General features: G+C 44.3%; 1 protein-coding gene across 1 annotated transcript in view; it reads left to right on the top strand.

The window, feature by feature from the left end:
- Positions 1–18,726, top strand: part of SCARF2 (scavenger receptor class F member 2) — a 222,146-nt gene that overhangs the window by 131,310 nt on the left and 72,110 nt on the right. Inside the window, exons 5-6 of the mRNA XM_040416534.1 lie at positions 1,952–2,170; positions 6,888–7,016. Coding sequence (XP_040272468.1) covers positions 1,952–2,170; positions 6,888–7,016 — 348 coding nt within the window. The remainder of the gene's footprint in view (positions 1–1,951; positions 2,171–6,887; positions 7,017–18,726) is intronic.

Raw genomic sequence — 18,726 nt, forward strand, 5'->3', positions numbered from 1 at the left:
GCGCTGAATCCTGACCCATTCATTTTCACGCATCATCTCTGGGTTTAGGAAAAATCACAGCATGTCCTATATTGTGCGCTGGCCCCATAGAAGGGAATGCAGCTTGTGTGAAAAACGGAAGACATCCAATGTGTTTTTCACTGATGGTTGCTAGAAGATGTCGATTGTTATTCTTCCGTTTTTCTTCACGTACGTGAAAAAGTCATCAAAACTGATTACACCCGCACGAAAAAAAAAACGCACACACTGAACGCAGACAAAACTGATTGAACTTGAATGCAAAACTATCAGTTTTTTCCTGAACAGATCCTGACACAATCCTTATTGCTCGTGTGAAAGGGGCCTTAATGAGTTATGCCAGTTTCACATCACCGTTTAGCTTTCCGTTCTTCTGATCAGTCAGAAAACACAAAAAAAAATAAAAATGGATCCGTTAATTTGAGCGTCAGTTATGATCAGTTTGTGGCACTTCTGTCAGATCAGTTATTTTTGAACGGGAGACAATTCCAGCATGCAGTACTTTATCTCCTGTCAAAAGTAACTGATCTGTTGTGCCATTACTCTGTTAGGCTAGGGTTACACGACGACATGTGTCGCGCAACATTATGTCGCACCAATGTCGCGCAACAATTCTTATAATGATAGTCTATGGTGTCGCACTGCGAAATGCGACATGCTGCGACTGCGACATGACAGTAGCAAAAAATCCATCCAAGATGGACTTTTCTGTGACTGTCGCAGTGCGACACCATAGACTATCATTATTAAAATTGTTGTGCGACATCAATGTTGCACAACACATGTTGCAGTTTAGTTGCGACTTATTGTCGCGCAACACATGTCATCGTGTAGCCCTAGCCTAATTCTTCAAGAAGTTTGTGAATGAATTGCCAGCAGCCTGCAATAAAGGTCCTTCTGGGTGTTACCAGTTGGAGGTGTGCCCCTGCAAAGTCTGACAATGTTCAATTTAGTGCTCCCAGACTGTGAAGGGACACACCGCTAACTGATAACAACCGCTAAAGGAGTGTTTTTCTGTTGTTGGAATGATAGTTAAAGGGGTATTCCAGTCTTATAAATCACTAAGAAATGCAGTCACTTGCTGATTGTGGGTGTCCTAAAACAGGAGTCCCCACCAATCACAATAATAAAGGGGCCGAGGCACCTTTTGTGTTTCCAGTGTATAGTACCAGTCCTGTCCAGGCACTGTGCAGACAACTGTGAATTATATATAGTACCTGCAGCACCTGGATGGCAGTGGTCTATGCAGAATGCCACAGTCCCTTTATTGTAGGGTGAAGTGCCAGCAGTATGCTGTCACTTGCCACTAATTCACACGTCAGTGTTTGGTTAGTGCTTGCTCAGTGATTGTTAACCAAAACAGGAATGGAGCCTACACAGATAAGTAAAATGGGAACATTTGCTCCTGTTCTGTGGTTTTGACCTTCTCCTGATTGTGGCTCACAATCACTGATGAAAAACACTGACCGAAACACTGATGTGTGAATTACATCTTAAGTTAAATGTACGCACCTTTACAAGTAAAGCTGAAAAGCCTGTTCTCATAGTTTAAGGGCTCATTCACACGAACACATTTTTTTTACGGGTCGAATGTGGACCCATTCACTTCAATGGGGCCACAAAAGATGTGTACAACACACCGTGTGCTGTCTGCATCCTGTATGTCTGTTCTGCAGCATCCACAAAAAGATAGAACATGTCCTATTATTGTCTGCATTATGGACAAGGATAGGACTGTTCTATAATTATGGCCTGGACGTTCCCTTCACAAAATGCAGAACACACAGGGCCGGTATCCGTGTTTTGCAGATTCACAGTTTGCAGACCGCAAAACAGGCAACGGTCTTGTGCATGGGCCCTAAATGTTACAAGTGTTTCAAAAAATTATCCCTGCAACATGAATGAACCAAAACCAGATTTTTTTTCCCTTTAGGTGTGGTCAGTGTAAGCAGCCGTATCCTTGTGCCGTTGCTGATGGGATATGCAGTGCATGTGAACCAGGCTGGAATGGGACAAAGTGTGATCAAGTTTGCTCTCATGGTTTCTATGGCTTGGAGTGCTCCAAAATATGTCCTCCTTGCAAAGATGGACACACCTGCAACCACATTAATGGGAAGTGTTCACACTGCAATCCTGGTTGGATTGGTGACCGGTAAGAAGAGATATATCTTATTTTGTTTTATTACGGGACGTTAAAGTGGTTATCCAACCCTTTATAAGTGATGGCCTATCCTCATGATAGGCCATCACTATTTGATCCGCTGGGATCGAACACCTGACACCCCTGCTGATCAGCTGTTCTGCAGTAGCTCCCGCACTGGAACTACACTGCTCCATTCATTATCGTGCAGTGGACGGAGATGGTTACTGCAGCATTGCTTCCATTCACTTCAGTGGGAGCAGTGATGTAGTAACTAGGTCTTCCCACTTTACAGCGCCAGATCTACTACACAACAGCTGATTGGAAGGGGCACAGGGTGTCAGACCACCGCCGATCAGATGGTGATGGCCTGAGGATAGTCCGTCACTTGACAGAAATGTGATACATGTAAGTCAAAGTGGGTTTTTAAGACAAAGTAAGTAAAAAGAAACTGAAAAATAGACCATGAAAGGCATGTAAAATACAAAGGTTAGGTTTCATTCATACACAGTTTTAGTCTTGACATTTTTTGTTAAAAAAAACTACTGGATGAGTATTTTTGTAGGGTTCTTTAAGCCAATGTTGCACTCGTTACTAATGCTATATTCACTGTATAAATGAATATGAAGTACTTAAGGGAATCTGTCACCAGTTTTATGGGGTCCTGACTAAGGGCAATATAAACTAGTGACAGATGCCCTTAGCAAGGTGCTGGATCACTATCTTTAATTGACCCAGCCATTTTGCTAAGATCTTGTGCTAAACAGCATAAAACTGGTGACAGGTTGCCTTTAAAGGGGTTGTCCAGAATTATAAAAACATGACTGCTTTCTTTCAAAAACAGCACCACCCCTGTCCACAGGTTGTGTGCAGTATTGCCGTTCTGCCCATTGGAGCCAAACTGCAATACCAGACACAACCTGTGGACAGGGATGGTGCTGTTTTTGGACGAAATTAGATATGTTTTACCGATTTAACTTAGCAAATATAATTTGATCAAGTTCTTTTATTCCCATCTACCATGGGAAGGTGACCTCTTTTAGATGAAACCCTACTCTGTAATGACTCCTTGTGTTGTGCCAGCATGCCTCAAATGAATTTGGATGAAGTAGGATCCATCTATATACTGCTCTAACTAAAAACAGCCGATGGGAAAAATGGGTGGCTAGGGTGCAAGGCCAAAATTGAGGCCGCCACACCTCCACCTGCACAGTGCAAAAAGAGACAGAGTAGTCAGCACATGCTATAAAATAAAATAATGCACAGGTCACATTGCCATAGCTGAAGCTACAAAAAACACACAATGCAACAGCAAACATTGAATACACTGAATATATGGATTGTACATTTGACTATTTAAATGAATAGGGACTTAGCAAATATATTTTGATCAAAATCATTCTTGCATGACAAGGTGACCCCTCTCATAGGAATTAAGACCATTTTCATACAGAGACCCCCACTTTACAGGCTCTAAAATAATGGCACAGGTGGCTGCTGAACTGTTCAGCGACAACATGCGTATTATTTTCATTTGCAAGCACTGTACGAAGATAAAAGATGTAGGGTTGATTTCTGCTGTGGCATTTGCTTTTGGAATTAGATGCTATTAATGCTCAGTATGAAGTCCAAAGAGCTATCCTGCCAGTGAAGCAAGCCAACGGTAGTTGGAAAACAGCAGTGGTGAATGACAGAAGAATCCTTTCTTTGGTGAAGAGCCCTCAAAAATAGTTGGCCGGCTCAAGAACTCCTTCCATGGGGTAAACATATCTGTGTCAAAATCAACAATAACGAGAAGACTTTACCAGAATGAATACAGAGGGTTTACCACAAGATGTAAATCATTGGTAAGCCTCAAAAACAGGATGTAACCAGAGTTTAAAAAGTCTGTGGAGTTCTGGGACAACATGTCATGGACTCCATCAATGGTTGGAGTAGGAGAGTTTGGAGAAGCGACAAAACTGCTGATGAACCAAAGCATGTCACCATATCCCTCACATATGGTGGAGGTAGGGTTATGAGGTGGACATGTATAAACTGCCAGTGGAAATGGATCCCTCATTATATTGATGACTGACAAAGCAGGAGAAAGAATTCCGTGTTGCACCGGGCGATGTTATATGCTAATATGTAGTCCACTGCTTAAAAACAAATTAGATGCCACTTGTCAAGGTAGATAAGCTATGACCCAAACCATAGAATAAAAGTATTCAGTAATGGACCTTAGTTCAATCGAATATGTATTACACCTGCTGAAGGCAAAACTTAAATTAACCCCTTCCCACTAAAGACAATTTTCATGGGTTTTTTTCATCTCCATCTTTTAATGGTTCCATTTATTTTTCTATGTGATGTATTGGGAAGCTGGAAAATATATGAATGGGGTAACATAATGTTACCTTTGTTCTGTGAGTCAGTATGGTTATAGCAGTGACAAATTTCTACAGTTTTCCTATGTTTTAATACATTTTAAAAAATGTGCAAGAAGTGATCATGCTGCGCAAACCTTACCATAGTTATACTAATGTCGGGTTCAAAAACATAACTGACCTATTTTGTGCTTTGCATACACACATTGCTGTGGTTCACCAGATTAAACGCTTTGGTGCATTAAGGGGGTCACAATTGCCCTTGTTGCCCCCAAGCTCCACACCTTTCTGTGGACAGCCCCTCCCTCACTGCTTTGATTGACAGGGCCAGGCAGTGGCAGAGCAGCAAGGTTGGAGCTGGGGCACAGATAGAAGCTGAACTTGGATGCAACATGGGCAATGATGACGTCCTCATTGCACCAAAAGCCTAATTAGCATATTTTAAAAGTATCACAACTTGGGAATTGAGCCTCAAGTCCACCAAATTAAAACAGTGTTTTAATCAGGTGAACCACAACTATGTGCCTATGTTGCAGTATAAATGATAAAGATAAAAAGAGAAGGTGGTGGAGCGCCAAGACAAAGTAAGAAAAGCAAGGGGCTAGATCAATCAAGAATCCAGCTCTATAGTGTCAGGATAAGGACCCTAGAATCCCAAGGTGTGGGGTTAAACAGTTGTAGAACACCCGTTATAAGTTGATATACACCCAATATCCGAGTGATGCCAAGGGTTGGGTACACAACAAGATATATTTTAGAGGATTGGAAAGTAAACAAGATCGGAAATAAAGTCACTTAAAAAATTACTAACTATAAAATTAAAGTATATCCGTATGCTTAGACCACAATAGGGTCTATACACACTTTGTGTAGTACTCACTTCATCAGGGAGGGAGGCGCAAGATAAGCTCAAGACACTTGACGCCAAACCCTTCCCCACCGAGATCGCATGTAGAATGGTAAACTCCTTGGTGTCCTCCAAACAGATAACCCGGTGGACTCTCAATGTTCTTTATTTTGGATAAGCTCAACGCGTTTCCCTGTTCTATAATTCCTCACCCACCCTTCCCTACCCTCCTGTTCCCTCCCCCCATTTGCCCTGAATCCTTTATCCCCCTCTTCCCCCTTTTTTTCACGCTCCCTTTGTTTCTTTTTTTTCCTGCCTATGCAGTATAGGGAGTTCGCTGGTGACAGTTTTTTTTTAAGACCAGGGAGGGAGGCGCAAGATAAGCTCAAGACACTTGACGCCAAACCCTCCCCCGCCGAGATCGCATGTAGAATGGTAAACTCCTTGGTGTCCTCCAAACAGATAACCTGGTGGACTCTCAATGTTCTTTATTTTGGATAAGCTCAACGCGTTTCCCTGTTCTATAATTCCTCACCGACCCTTCCCTACCCTCCTGTTCCCTCCCCCCATTTGCCCTGAATCCTTTATCCCCCTCTTCCCCCTTTTTTTCACGCTCCCTTTGTTTCTTTTTTTTCCTGCCTATGCAGTATAGGGAGTTCGCTGGTGACAGGTTTCTTTTAAGACCAGGGAGGGAGGCGCAAGATAAGCTCAAGACACTTGACGCCAAACCCTTCCCCGCCGAGATCGCATGTAGAATGGTAAACTCCTTGGTGTCCTCCAAACAGATAACCCGGTGGACTCCCAATGTTCTTTATTTTGGATAACCTCAACGCGTTTCCCTGTTCTATAATTCCTCACCCAACCTACCTTACCCTCCTGTTCCCTCCCCCCATTTGCCCTGAATCCTTTATCCCCGAGCTATGTTTCTAGTGTTGGGCAGGATCTATATGCAATGACATGTATTTTACACCAATGTTAGTGGGTGCTCACCCAAACCAGTTTCATGATCAGGCTAATGGCTCATGCTCACAAGCATATTTTTGGTCTGCATCCAATCCGCATTTTTTGCGGGTCAGATGCGGACCTATTCACTTCAATGGAAGCTGCTGCTGTCCACATCCGTATGTCCGTTCCATGGCATTCGCAAAAAGATAGAACATGTCCTATTCTTGTCACATTACGAACAAGGAAAGGACTGTTCTTATGATGGGCTGGATGCTCCATGGGCCAGCATCCACGTTTTGTGAATCCGCAGTTTGCGCTTTTGGACCACAAAACAGGCAACGTTCTTGTGCATGATCCCTAAATATGTTGATCAGAGTTCCTACTTCTAACAACAAGGCAATGAGAGATGAAGGAGCCTGACTGAGCAGAAAGCAGATTGAATATGGATTGACACATTGGGCCAGTGAAAACTCATTACAATAAACTACAAAAATTACAGTTATATGTGATGTCTGTACAGGTATATGAATTAATGAAAGATTACAATAATATATTTTTTTATTTCAAGGTGTGAAACAAAATGCCAGAATGGTACGTATGGAGAGAACTGTGCTTTTGTCTGCACTGACTGTTTTAATGGAGAGTGCCATTTTGAGACTGGAAAGTGTCTTTGTAACGCAGGCTCTTATGGACCATAGTAAGTATCAATGAAGAGTGATGGCCCCTGCCTCAATATAAAACCTAAATGTGCTGTACTTTATCTACCATTGCATTTGCTCTTTTTAACTATGTCCAGCCCAATGTTTTCAATACCTTCTTTAGACATTTCTTAGAGCTAGCATTTGGCTTGGCTAATTGTCCTTGTCCTGTCCCAAGGCTTGTTAAAAAGCATGTTGCATGTTGCAAATTTTTGGCTAAAAATCATTTTTTTCAGTTGGCCTTTATTAAAAATACTGAACCATTCTGTCACAAAGGGTTAACGGTTTGTCTAGCTGTGTGAATCGTACTTTCACTTTGTGCGGGTCATCTAATAAACCCTATCTCTAAACTAGGGCTGCAGTAAACGATTATTTCAGTAATCGAGTATTTTACCGATTATTTTTACGATTAATCGAGTACTCTAAAAAGAAAAAATTAATTAATAGACTGTTTTCCTTTATAAAACCACAGACCCCCTGCCATCAGTCCCCAACACCCTTCGTTCCCCCCTGTGCGATCAGCCCCTGTGCATCAGTTCCCCCCCCCCCAGTGCCATCAGCTCTCCCCCGTGCCATCAGCTCCCCACCCCCGTGCCTTCAGCTCTCCCCCCTTGCCTTCAGCTCTCCCCCACCCCAGTGCCTTCATCTCTCCCCCACCCCAGTGCCTTCAGCTCTCCCCCATCCCAGTGCCTTCAGCTCTCCCCCACCCCAGTGACATCAGCTCCACTATCCCCCAGTGCCTTCAGCTCTCCCCACTCAGTGCAATCAGCTCTCCCCCCACCCTGTGCCTTCAGCTCCACTCTTCCAGTTCCTTCAGCTCTCCCCCACCCCAGTGCCTTCAGTTCCACTCTTCCAGTGCCTTCAGCTCTCCCGCACCCCAGTGCCTTCAGCTCTCCCCACCCAGTGCTTTCAGCTCTCCCCACTCAGTGCCATCAGCTCTCCCCCACCCCAGTGCCATCAAGATGACATTATACTGCATAGGGCCACAAGTTGACATTATACTGCATGGGGCCACAAGACGACATTATACCTCATGGGGCCACAAGGTGACATTATACTGTATGAGGCGGCTGAGGACAAGGTGACATTATTCTATATGGGGAGGATTATACTGCATGGGGTGGCTGAGGCCAAGGAGACATTGTACTGCATGGGGTGGGCAAAATGGTGACATTATACTGCAAGGGGCAACAATCCCCCCCCCCCCCCCCCCAATACAATATCTATTCAGTGTCTGCATGGCATAAATAGCTGAGGGCTTGCAAGGCTTTGTAGTGCACTTAAGGCCACAGGTTGCTTCTTTAACATTAGCTTATTGTATGATGCAAACACAAAGCATCACCTACCTCAGGCAGTAACAGTGACAACCCCATGACAGCAGCTAGGGCCCACACAGCACACAGGGTGATGCACTGCAGGTAGTCACCAGCCCCAGTAATGTACAGCAAGCCACACTAACCTGAAACCACTACACTTCCCGGCTGTGCTAAGCCCCGCCCCCAATCCGCTTATAGCCAATCAGCATTTGTCTTACCACTAACCAATCAGCGGGCCTGTTATGGCTGCTCTCACATGAGGTGTATATGAGAGAAGCACTGGGATTGGCTGGGAGCAGCTGCCTGAGGGATTGTCATACTGGTATGGAGAGTGCCAGCTCCTGCAATCGGTTCACTCCCGCCGTGGTCACGTGACGCAAACAAGTCCTCGATGCAAAAATTTGCATCGAGGATTTTTTGGTTTCGAATTACACTATTTAATCAAGTACTCGTTGCAGCCCTACTCTAAACCACTGAGAGGTAATTAACACTTATTCAAGCCACATTCTCATCAGTAAGATAAGAACTGAGCTATAATGAGTGTCCATAAGGTCAGAGAGCAGAGATAAGGAGCCCATCTGCTTCTAGTCTGACGGAAAAAACTGAAAATCCAAAGGGTGCTACTAGTGCATCTCAGCTCTGTACAGAAAAAAATAAGCCACATTTTTAATAAAGACCAATTAAAAAATATATTTTTTGCTCAAAATGAGTACAATGCAATAATAATAAATAAATAGAAAATATCCCCAAAGGTGTACATAGCCTTTAAAGAGAGCCAGCACCCTGCCTTAAAGCTAGCATGTTAGGGAGGTTTGTGACATTATACTGCATGGGGCCACAAGACGACATTATACCTCATGGGGCCACAAGGTGACATTATACTGTATGAGGCGGCTGAGGACAAGGTGACATTATTCTATATGGGGAGGATTATACTGCATGGGGTGGCTGAGGCCAAGGAGACATTGTACTGCATGGGGTGGGCAAAATGGTGACATTATACTGCAAGGGGCAACAATCCCCCCCCCCCCAATACAATATCTATTCAGTGTCTGCATGACATAAATAGCTGAGGGCTTGCAAGGCTTTGTAGTGCACTTAAGGCCACAGGTTGCTTCTTTAACATTAGCTTAATAAGCCACATTTTTAATAAAGACCAATTAAAAAAAAAAAATTTTGCTCAAAATGAGTACAATGCAATAATAATAAATAAATAGAAAATATCCCCAAAGGTGTACATAGCCTTTAAAGAGAGCCAGCACCCTGCCTTAAAGCTAGCATGTTAGGGAGGTTTGTGACAGTGGGCAGCAGGAAAATGCTTACAGTAGGACTGCTAGTGGTCAGTTAGGCTGACATCTCCACACTGCTCAAGGTTTATTTTGTATGGCTCCCAAAACTTAGAGGAAACTGTTTCTACAACTAGAATTTTATTTGGGAATTGCGTATCTAAACACTAGAGCAAATAAGTGTTAGGGAATCCTGTCTCCTTGGCCATTGTAACTAGTCAGTAGAATTGCAGTTCAGGAAAATAACATTCTAGTCAGTACTTCATATACTAGGCCAGGGATGCTCAACCTGAGGCTCTCCAGCTGTTGTAAAACTACAACTCCCACAATGCCCTGCTGTAGGCTGATAGCTGTAGGCTGTTTGGGCATGCTGGGAGTTGTAGTTTTGCAACAGCTGGAGGGCTGCAGGTTGAGCGTGCCTGCACTAGGCGATGCCTCCCTAGTAGTTTTCTTTATAAATAGAGTCCATTATGACTATAGATTTTAGTTTAAAGCTCATTTTTTTTGTCTCCAGTGGCTCAGGCGTCTCCTCTGCTTTTACTGTTTTTGCACTGTAGCTCTGTGTCTTCAAATTGGCTGGTGTGTATAAGGACTAGCTCTCCGGGAAACCACTATATAAGAGATTTTTGCCCACTTTAAAGGGGTTTTCCAGTTTGCATCAACATCCTGTAAAATAATCATTTATAAAGGGAGCTGTTATTTTGTCATGTATTTGTTTTACTTTTATTGCCTTGATCTTCCGTTCTGGGCTGTGATCACATGACCATGTCCATGCAGCTCTATCCTATTTCCTGTGATGTTATGTCCAATGGCGTGTCAAAGCCTTATTGGGGCAGTGATAGGGGAGTATCTATGTAACTAGCTGGTGGGAGGAGCTATAAACTAGCTGGGTGTTAGGGGCAGTGATAGGGGAGTGTCTATGTAACTAGCTGGGTGGGAGGAGCTAAAAACTAGCTGGGTGTTATTAGGGGCAGTGATTGGGGAGTGTCTATGTAACTAGCTGGTGGGAGGAGCTATAAACTAGCTGGGTGTTATTAGGGGCAGTGATAGGGGAGTGTCTATGTAACTAGCTGGTGGGAGTAGCTATAAACTAGCTGGGTGTTAGAGGCAGTGATAGGGGAGTGTCTATGTAACTAGCCGGGTAGGAGGAGCTATAAACTAGCTGGGTGTTAGGGGCAGTGATAGGGGAGTGTCTATGTAACTAGCTGGGTGGGAGGAGCCATAAACTAGGTGGGTGTTATTAGGGGCAGTGATTGGGGAGTGTCTATATAACTAGCTGGTGGGAGGAGCTATAAACTAGCTGGGTGTTAGGGTCAGTGATAGGGAAGTGTCTATGTAACTAGCTGGTGGGAGTAGCTATAAACTAGCTGGGTGTTAGGGTCAGTGATAGGGGAGTGTCTATGTAACTAGCCGGGTGGGAGGAGCTATAAACTAGCTGGGTGTTAGGGTCAGTGATAGGGGAGTGTCTATGTAACTAGCCGGGTGGGAGGAGCTATAAACTAGCTGGGTGATAGGGGAGTGTCTATGTAACTAGCCGGGTGGGAGGAGCTATAAACTAGCTGGGTGTTAGGGGCAGTGATAGGGGAGTGTCTATGTAACTAGCCGGGTGGGAGGGGCTATAAACTATCTGGGTATTAGGGGCAGTGATAGGGGAGTGTCTATGTAACTAACTGAGTGGGAGGAGTTATAAACTAGCTAGAGGCTGTTATGGGCAGTGATAGGGGAGTGTCTATGTAACTAGCTGGTGGGAGTAGCTATAAACTAGCTGGGTGTTAGAGGCAGTGATAGGGGAGTGTCTATGTAACTAGCTGTGTGGGAGGAGCTATAAACTAGCTGGGTGTTAGAGGCAGTGATAGGGGAGTGTCTATGTAACTAGCTGTGTGGGAGGAGCTATAAACTAGCTGGGTGTTAGGGTCAGTGATAGGGAAGTGTCTATGTAACTAGCTGGTGGGAGGAGCTATAAACTAGCTGGGTGTTGTTAGGGGCGGTGCTGGAGCTGTGGCAGAGAAAGGAGAAGTGCATCATGGGTTTGGTTGGATACAGCAACAGGAAGTTCTGCATACAGGATGGAAACCATCCAGAATGATTGGTTTATATGTTGAAAATGGGTCAGAGGGGTCCAAACAAACAAAAAAAAGCATGGGGATGATGTGCATGAGCATATATGTTAAAAACCATAGTAATCCCAGAACATTCCTTTAAGGATACAGTGTTAATATATTAAAAGGAGTTAAACTGAGAAATAGAAGACTAAGGCTATTTTCACACTAGCGGCAGGACGGATCCGACAGGCTGTTTACCCTGTCGGATCCGTCCTGCAGCTATTTCGCCGTGCCGCCGGACCGTCGCTCTGTCCCTATTGACTATAATGGTGACGGGGGCGGAGCTCCAACGCAGCACGGCAGTGCGCGGTGAGAGGCCGCCGGGCTAAAAGTACTGCATGTCAGACTTTTTAGTCCAGCGGCCTCTCACCGCACACTGCCGTGCTGCGCCGGGGCTCTGCCCCCATCCCCATTATAGTCAATAGGGACAGAGCGGCGGTCCGGCAGCACGGCGAAATAGCGGCAGGACGAATCCGACAGAGTGAAAAGCCTGTCGGATCCGTCCTGCCGCTAGTGTGAAAGTAGCCTAACAGGTTATCTCCACACATATACTGAACCAAATGTACTTGAGGTTCGAACCCATAAGCATGCATCTGACTGGTCACCGTAAAGCAGTGCTTCTCAATTATTTTCTGTCATGCCCCCCGCGCGACTGTAAAAAGTATCATTTGTCTATAAAATTGTTATAAGTACAACTCTGCATAACACTGTATCCTTATTAACGTATAAGAGAATAAAAAAAGAAAGAAATGTCGATCGGACACACACTTATGGGGGGATCTGTGGATGACGGACACTTATGGGGGATCTGTGGATGACGGACACTTATGGGGGGGATCTGTGGATGACGGACACTTATGGGGGGGATCTGTGGATGACGGACACTTATGGGGGGATCTGTGGATGACGGACACTTATGGGGGGACCTGTGGATGACGGACACTTATGGGGGGATCTGTGGATGACGGACACTTATGGGGGGGATCTGTGGCTGGCACTGTTATATATGTGTCATCCACAGACCCCCCACCCCATAACAGTGCCATCCACAGTGCCCCCCCCAGCCCATAACAGTGCCATCCACAGACCCCCACCCCTTAACTGTGCCATCCACAGATTCCGTGTGCCCGCCGCCGCCGTTTAAAGTTATTAAACATGCCCCCCTCACTCCTAATAGTACCGTATATCCGAATTTCTTCTGTATAGGGCCGGGCGGCCGGCGCGTCCCTCAGTGATGTCACTTGTCTGCGCCGCCTGCTTCATTCATAAAGCAGGCGGCGCAGGCACGTGACATCACTGAGGGACGCGCCGGCCGCCCGGTCTGCCTGCCGGCATTATACAGAAGAAATTCGCACACCCCAAAGGCCGGCCCTGAACGAGCCCCCCTTATGGAGCCTGAAGCACTGCCGTAAAGCAACATGACTGGTCTTTCTCTGCTTTAGATTTCACAGTTCTTATGTTTCTGTTAAAATCATTTGTGGAAATTGACACGATAGTGACTCAAAGCGGCAGGTGGGGAGTGAAACAATGGACGTTGAACTACTAATCAGAGCAAACATCCAAAATGCATTTGGTTGTGTTCTGCATTCCTTCACTGCCCCCCTTTAATGGCATGAACAGCTAGTGGCGGGTTGTTTGTTTGCTGTTCTAACGTATTTTACAGTCTTCATTTTCTGTGCCAAAGGATATTAGGCAATCATTCATGTTTAGTGCATGATGTGCAGAAAAGGTAATGAACTTAATTTAAATATAAATGACTTGTGTAGAGAAAATCTGAAGGTCTGAAGAACTTCTATGCATTTTGGGAGTTTCTAGGGGAGCTATGCAGGCCTGTTTTGCTGATTAAAGTTAGTCATATAGAACAGATGAATACAAGACACGGTTTTATAAGTAGAAACATATGATCGGATGTTCAGTGACATTATCATTGTATATTATGGGAACGTTACCAAATACGGCCAAGGGTTAAATAACTGAAAAAATCAAAACAGGCTTTACAGTAATTTCAGCTACAATAACTTTAGTTCAAAAAATCTGATTCATGTGTTAAAAGAGAAAAACATAAAAAGTTGTGTGTAAATCAGTGCAGTTATGAATGAACATGGGAGCATCTTCATTATGAGGAGTCAACCAATACCCTATCAGCCCCAAAGCTGTGTCTATGGAAGCCTTACTAACTATGAATGTGGAGAAATGAGACTGATTAGCTGCGGATTTGCCGTTTCGGCATTGTACAGTACCAACAAAGTGGATGACAATTCTCATCTACATGCTGCAAAAAAAATAATGCAGAAAAGGTGCGGTATTGCAGATTTTAAATCCTCAGCATGTCAGTTTATACAGCGAATTTCTCTTGTGGATTTTATCCCAATGCAGAGGGTGAAATCTGCTGGCATGTAAACCGCATGTAATACTGTCATGTGTTTTTTGCTGCAGAAATGCATCAAAAACCACAAGAGGATTTTTCCACTGGATTTTCAGTCACTTGTGAACCCAACCTAATAGTGCAAAGTCATTACAGAACATAAAAAGTACAGTAATTATCAGACGGAATGACTGCCACATAATGAATGACTGCCTAATATATGAGACTCATTACATGCAAAGCGAGGTATATCCAGCCTTTATTTGTTATAATTTGGATGATTATGGCTTACAGCTTATGAAACCCCAAAGTCACAATTTTGAGGTCCCCTTTGCTCAGGGGGTATGGGTTAATTAGCTGACTAGAATGTGACACTTTGAGCCTAGAATATTGAACCTTTTCACAATAGTCTAATTTTAAGCTGCATTACTGCAATTCCTTTTAAGTTGCATTACTGAAATAAATGAACTTTTGCACGATATTCAAATTTTTCGAGTTTCACCTGTAATTATGGATTTACCAACATGGTCAACCCAAAATTAAAAGACCACCAGTAAAGCTGCCCTTACAAATGTAATCTCAGCCGACTCCCTCCCGGCTTTCACATACACGTTAAGCTCTGCTAAAAAGTCACAAATATTTTACAAACCAGGACTTGCTCCAAAATTTGCAACTTTTCTACACCAGAAAACTGACAGGCTACGTTCACATCACTGTTCAGTTTTCCATTCTTTTGATCTGTCAGAAGAGGAGAAAAAAAAAAAAAAAAGCCGGGTCCTTTATTATGAGAATCTGTTGGGCTCATTTGCATCCATTTTAGCCATTTCCTTATGAGATCCGTTATTTTTGATAGAGGAAAAAGTTCTTCCTCTCGTCAAAAATAACGGATCTCAGACAAAATTGGCTACAACAGATGCAAAATAAGCACAACGGATGCTCAAAATAAGGGATCCGTTTTTAGTTTTTTTTAATTTTCTATTCTGATGGATCAGAACGGAAAACTAAACGGTAATGTGAACCTACCTTTAGGCCTCATGCCGCAGTTTTTGCGGCTTGGATGCGGACCCATTCACTTCAATGGGGCATCAAAAGATGTGGACAGGACTCTGTGTGCTCTCTGTGCTCTCTCTGTTGCTCCATTCCGTGGTCTTCAAAAAAATATAACCTGTCCTATTCTTGTTCGTTTTGCGGACAAGAATAGGCAGTTATATCAATGGCTGTCCGTGCTGTTCCGCAAATTGCGGAACGCACACGGACACCATCCGTGGTTTGCTGATCCACAATTTGCAGACTGCAAAACACACAAAAACACACAACGGTTGTGTGCATGAGGCCTTAGAGGCTTGATAATTCTTCCCCTTTTTTCTGACAGATGCAAGGCAACTTTCTTATCGCCTCCATGTAAGGCCTCATGCACATGACCGTGCTGTTTTTTTGCGGTCCGCAAACCGCGGATCCGCAAAAAATGGAAGCCGTCTGTGTGCCTTGCGCAATTTGCAGAACGGAACAAGCGGCCCATTGTAGACATGCCTATTCTTGTCCGCAAAACGGACAGCATGCTCTATTTTGTGTGTTTTTCACGCAACGCAGGCCCCATAGAAGTGAATTGGGCTGCGTGAAAATCGCAAGCATCCGCAAGCAAGTGCGGATGCGGTGCGATTTTCACGCACGGTTACTAGGTGACGATCGGGATGGGGACCCGATCTTTATTTTCCCTTATAACATGGTTATAAGGGAAAATAATAGCATTCTGAATACAGAATGCTAAGTAAAATAGGGCTGGAGGGGTTAAAAAAAATAATAATAATTTAACTCACCTTAATCCACTTGCTCGCGCAGCCCGGCTTTCTCTTCTTTGCTGTGTACAGGAAAAGGACCTGTGGTGACGTCACTCCGGTCATCACATGGTCCATCACATGATCCATCACCATGGTAAAAGATCATGTGATGGACCATGTGATGACCGGAGTGACGTCGCCACAGGTCCACAGCCGGGCTGCGCGAGCAAGTGGATTAAGGTGAGTTAAATTTTTTTAATTTTTTTTTTTTAACCCCTCCAGCCCTATTCTACTATGCATTCTGTATTCAGAATGCTATTATTTTCCCTTATAATCATGTTATAAAGGAAAATAATACAATCTACAGAACACCGAACCCAAAGAAGTTCGGGTTTGGGTACCAAACATGCCGATTTTTCTCACGCGCGTGCAAAACGCATTACAATGTTTTGCACTCGCGCAGAAAAATCGTGCATGTTCCCGCAACGCACCCGCATCTTTTCCTGCAACGCCCGTGTGAAAGAGGCCTAAGGGTCCATCTGGAGCTGCTGTCTTTTTCTGCAGAAAACACACCAAAAGCAGGTGCTGAAAAATAATACTAAAACCACAAAAGTGAAATAAAACACCACACTATGTGTGAAGCCAACCCTCAAACAGCCTTTGCGCTCATGCACACGGCCGTTGGTCCCCAATGCACGTACACTATCCATGCTGCTGCCGCAATGGATCCAGACCCATTCAACTTGGATGGGTCCGTGATCTGTCCATACCGCAAAAAAATAGAACATGTTCTTTTTTTTTTGGTGGCGCGGAGGCACGGAGAGAAACCCTGTGCACGGATGCACTCTGTAGTGCTTCTGAGGCATTCCGTTCCTCTGTTCCGCTCCGACCTTCCGGATTGCAGACCCATTCAAGTGAATGGGTCCGCATCTGTGACGGGAGTGCACACGGCCAGTGCACGCATATTCAAGGACAGTACACATATAATGCTTAGATATCCTTGTCCGTGATACAGACAAGAATAAGATATTTGAAATATTATTTTTTTTTGCTGGACGTGCGGATGCGGACAGCACACGGAGTGCTGTCCGCATTTTTTTCTGCCCCACTGAAGTGAATGGGTTAGCATCCGATTAGCAAAAGATGCAGCTTGGATGCAGACCCAAACCATGGTCGTGTGAATGAGGCCTTAGGGGGACATTTATCAAGACTGCTAGGCCAGTCTTCTGATGGTAAAAAGTCGCAAGTGACTTTTTGTGCAAAATTCTGCAACTTTTGGAGAGCTACACCACCCCCCACTTTTAAAAGTAGGTCTGTGTCAGCCATTAGATCACTTTTAAGGGGCATTTATAATGTGCGACAATTTTTAATGTCACACAAAATTCTGCAGAAAGGCGCAGAGTATGACTGGTACCCCTCTGGCGTATTATCATGAAAAAAGGCGCAGCCACATTGCATGTGCGATGAGTTTATAAAACCTTGTTCATAAATATGATAAAATAAGAGAACCCAAAGACAGACTGTAAATTGACACAAACAAAACCACAATTGATAAATGTCTCCCTTGATACATTACGGTGTGATAAATGGAAGATCTGACATATGGTTTCGGAGATTAAAATCAGTTCTCTGTTTTCCTTTGAAGAGGAAATGTCGTTGTGTTAAGACCATGAAGCATGTGATGCATTTTCAAGTTTCTGCTGTTTTTCCATTATTTCCGCTTGGCATTTCAATGTCATATGAGATATCTTGTAGGGATTCTGATTCTGAAATGCAGTTGATATATATTACTAATCCTGTTACATATTTAGCGTAAATCTAGACTAGACAGTCTGAATGTGCACCAAACTAAGGCCTCATTCACACATATGTGGACCACGGTCCATGAAAACCCGGCCTGCCATCATAGGAACCAATGACGCCGTGTGCTCAGCAGGAACGGCAGGCCAGGTTTTCACGGACCATGGTCCACGTATGTGTGAATGAGGCCTAAGGCTGGGTTCACATCACCGTTTGGTTTTCTGTTCTTCTGATCCGTCAGAAGAACAGAAAACAACAAAAAGAAAATGGATCCTGCATTTTGCATCCGTTTTAGACATTTCCGCCTGAGATACGTTATTTTAGATGGTAAAAAAAAGTCCTACACAAAGCATTTTTTCTGTCTAAAATAAAGGCTCTCAGACGAAAATGTCTAAAACTGATGCAAAATGTGAAAAACGGAGAAAAAATACTGCTTAAAATATAGGATCCGTTTTTTTGTTGTTTTCTGTTCTTCTGATGGGTAAGAAGAATGGAAAACTAAACGGTGATGTTCACCCGGCCTTATCACAGTGGCAAACACTGCTTGATACATTAGGAGCGACTTTGGCTACTTTTGTCTAACTTAACCCATTTTTGGTTTTCTTACTTTTTGCCAGTATTTTGCACCAAAATTTTTGTGCAAATTCTGTGAGCATTGATGCATCTTAAAGGGGTTATCCAAGAGTATAAAGTGTCCCCACATGTGCCGGGCCCCCAACATGGAATATACTAACCCCCCTTGCCTCTCCCAGCGGCGCTCCTGTTCCCCGCACTGCCGCTGCTTCTTCTCCCTGCACACGGATGAAAACAACCGGTGTCGGGGAGCAGCCAATGGCAGGCGGGGACGGGAACGAGCCTCCCTAGCACCGCCGGTCATGCTAGGGAGGCTCCTCCCCGTCCCCGGCTGCTCCCCCCCAACATCGGATGTTTTCATCCATGCATGGGGAGAAGCAGCAGCAGTGGTGCGGGGACCAGGAGCGCTGCAGGGAGCGGGGAACGGGGTAAGTATTTTCCATGTGGGGGGCCAATGGGTCTGCAAAAAAAAACTAAGTGCATTCCGTT

This window comes from Bufo bufo, chromosome 2 (genome assembly GCF_905171765.1).
Source record: "Bufo bufo chromosome 2, aBufBuf1.1, whole genome shotgun sequence".
NCBI classification, from domain to species: domain Eukaryota; kingdom Metazoa; phylum Chordata; class Amphibia; order Anura; family Bufonidae; genus Bufo; species Bufo bufo.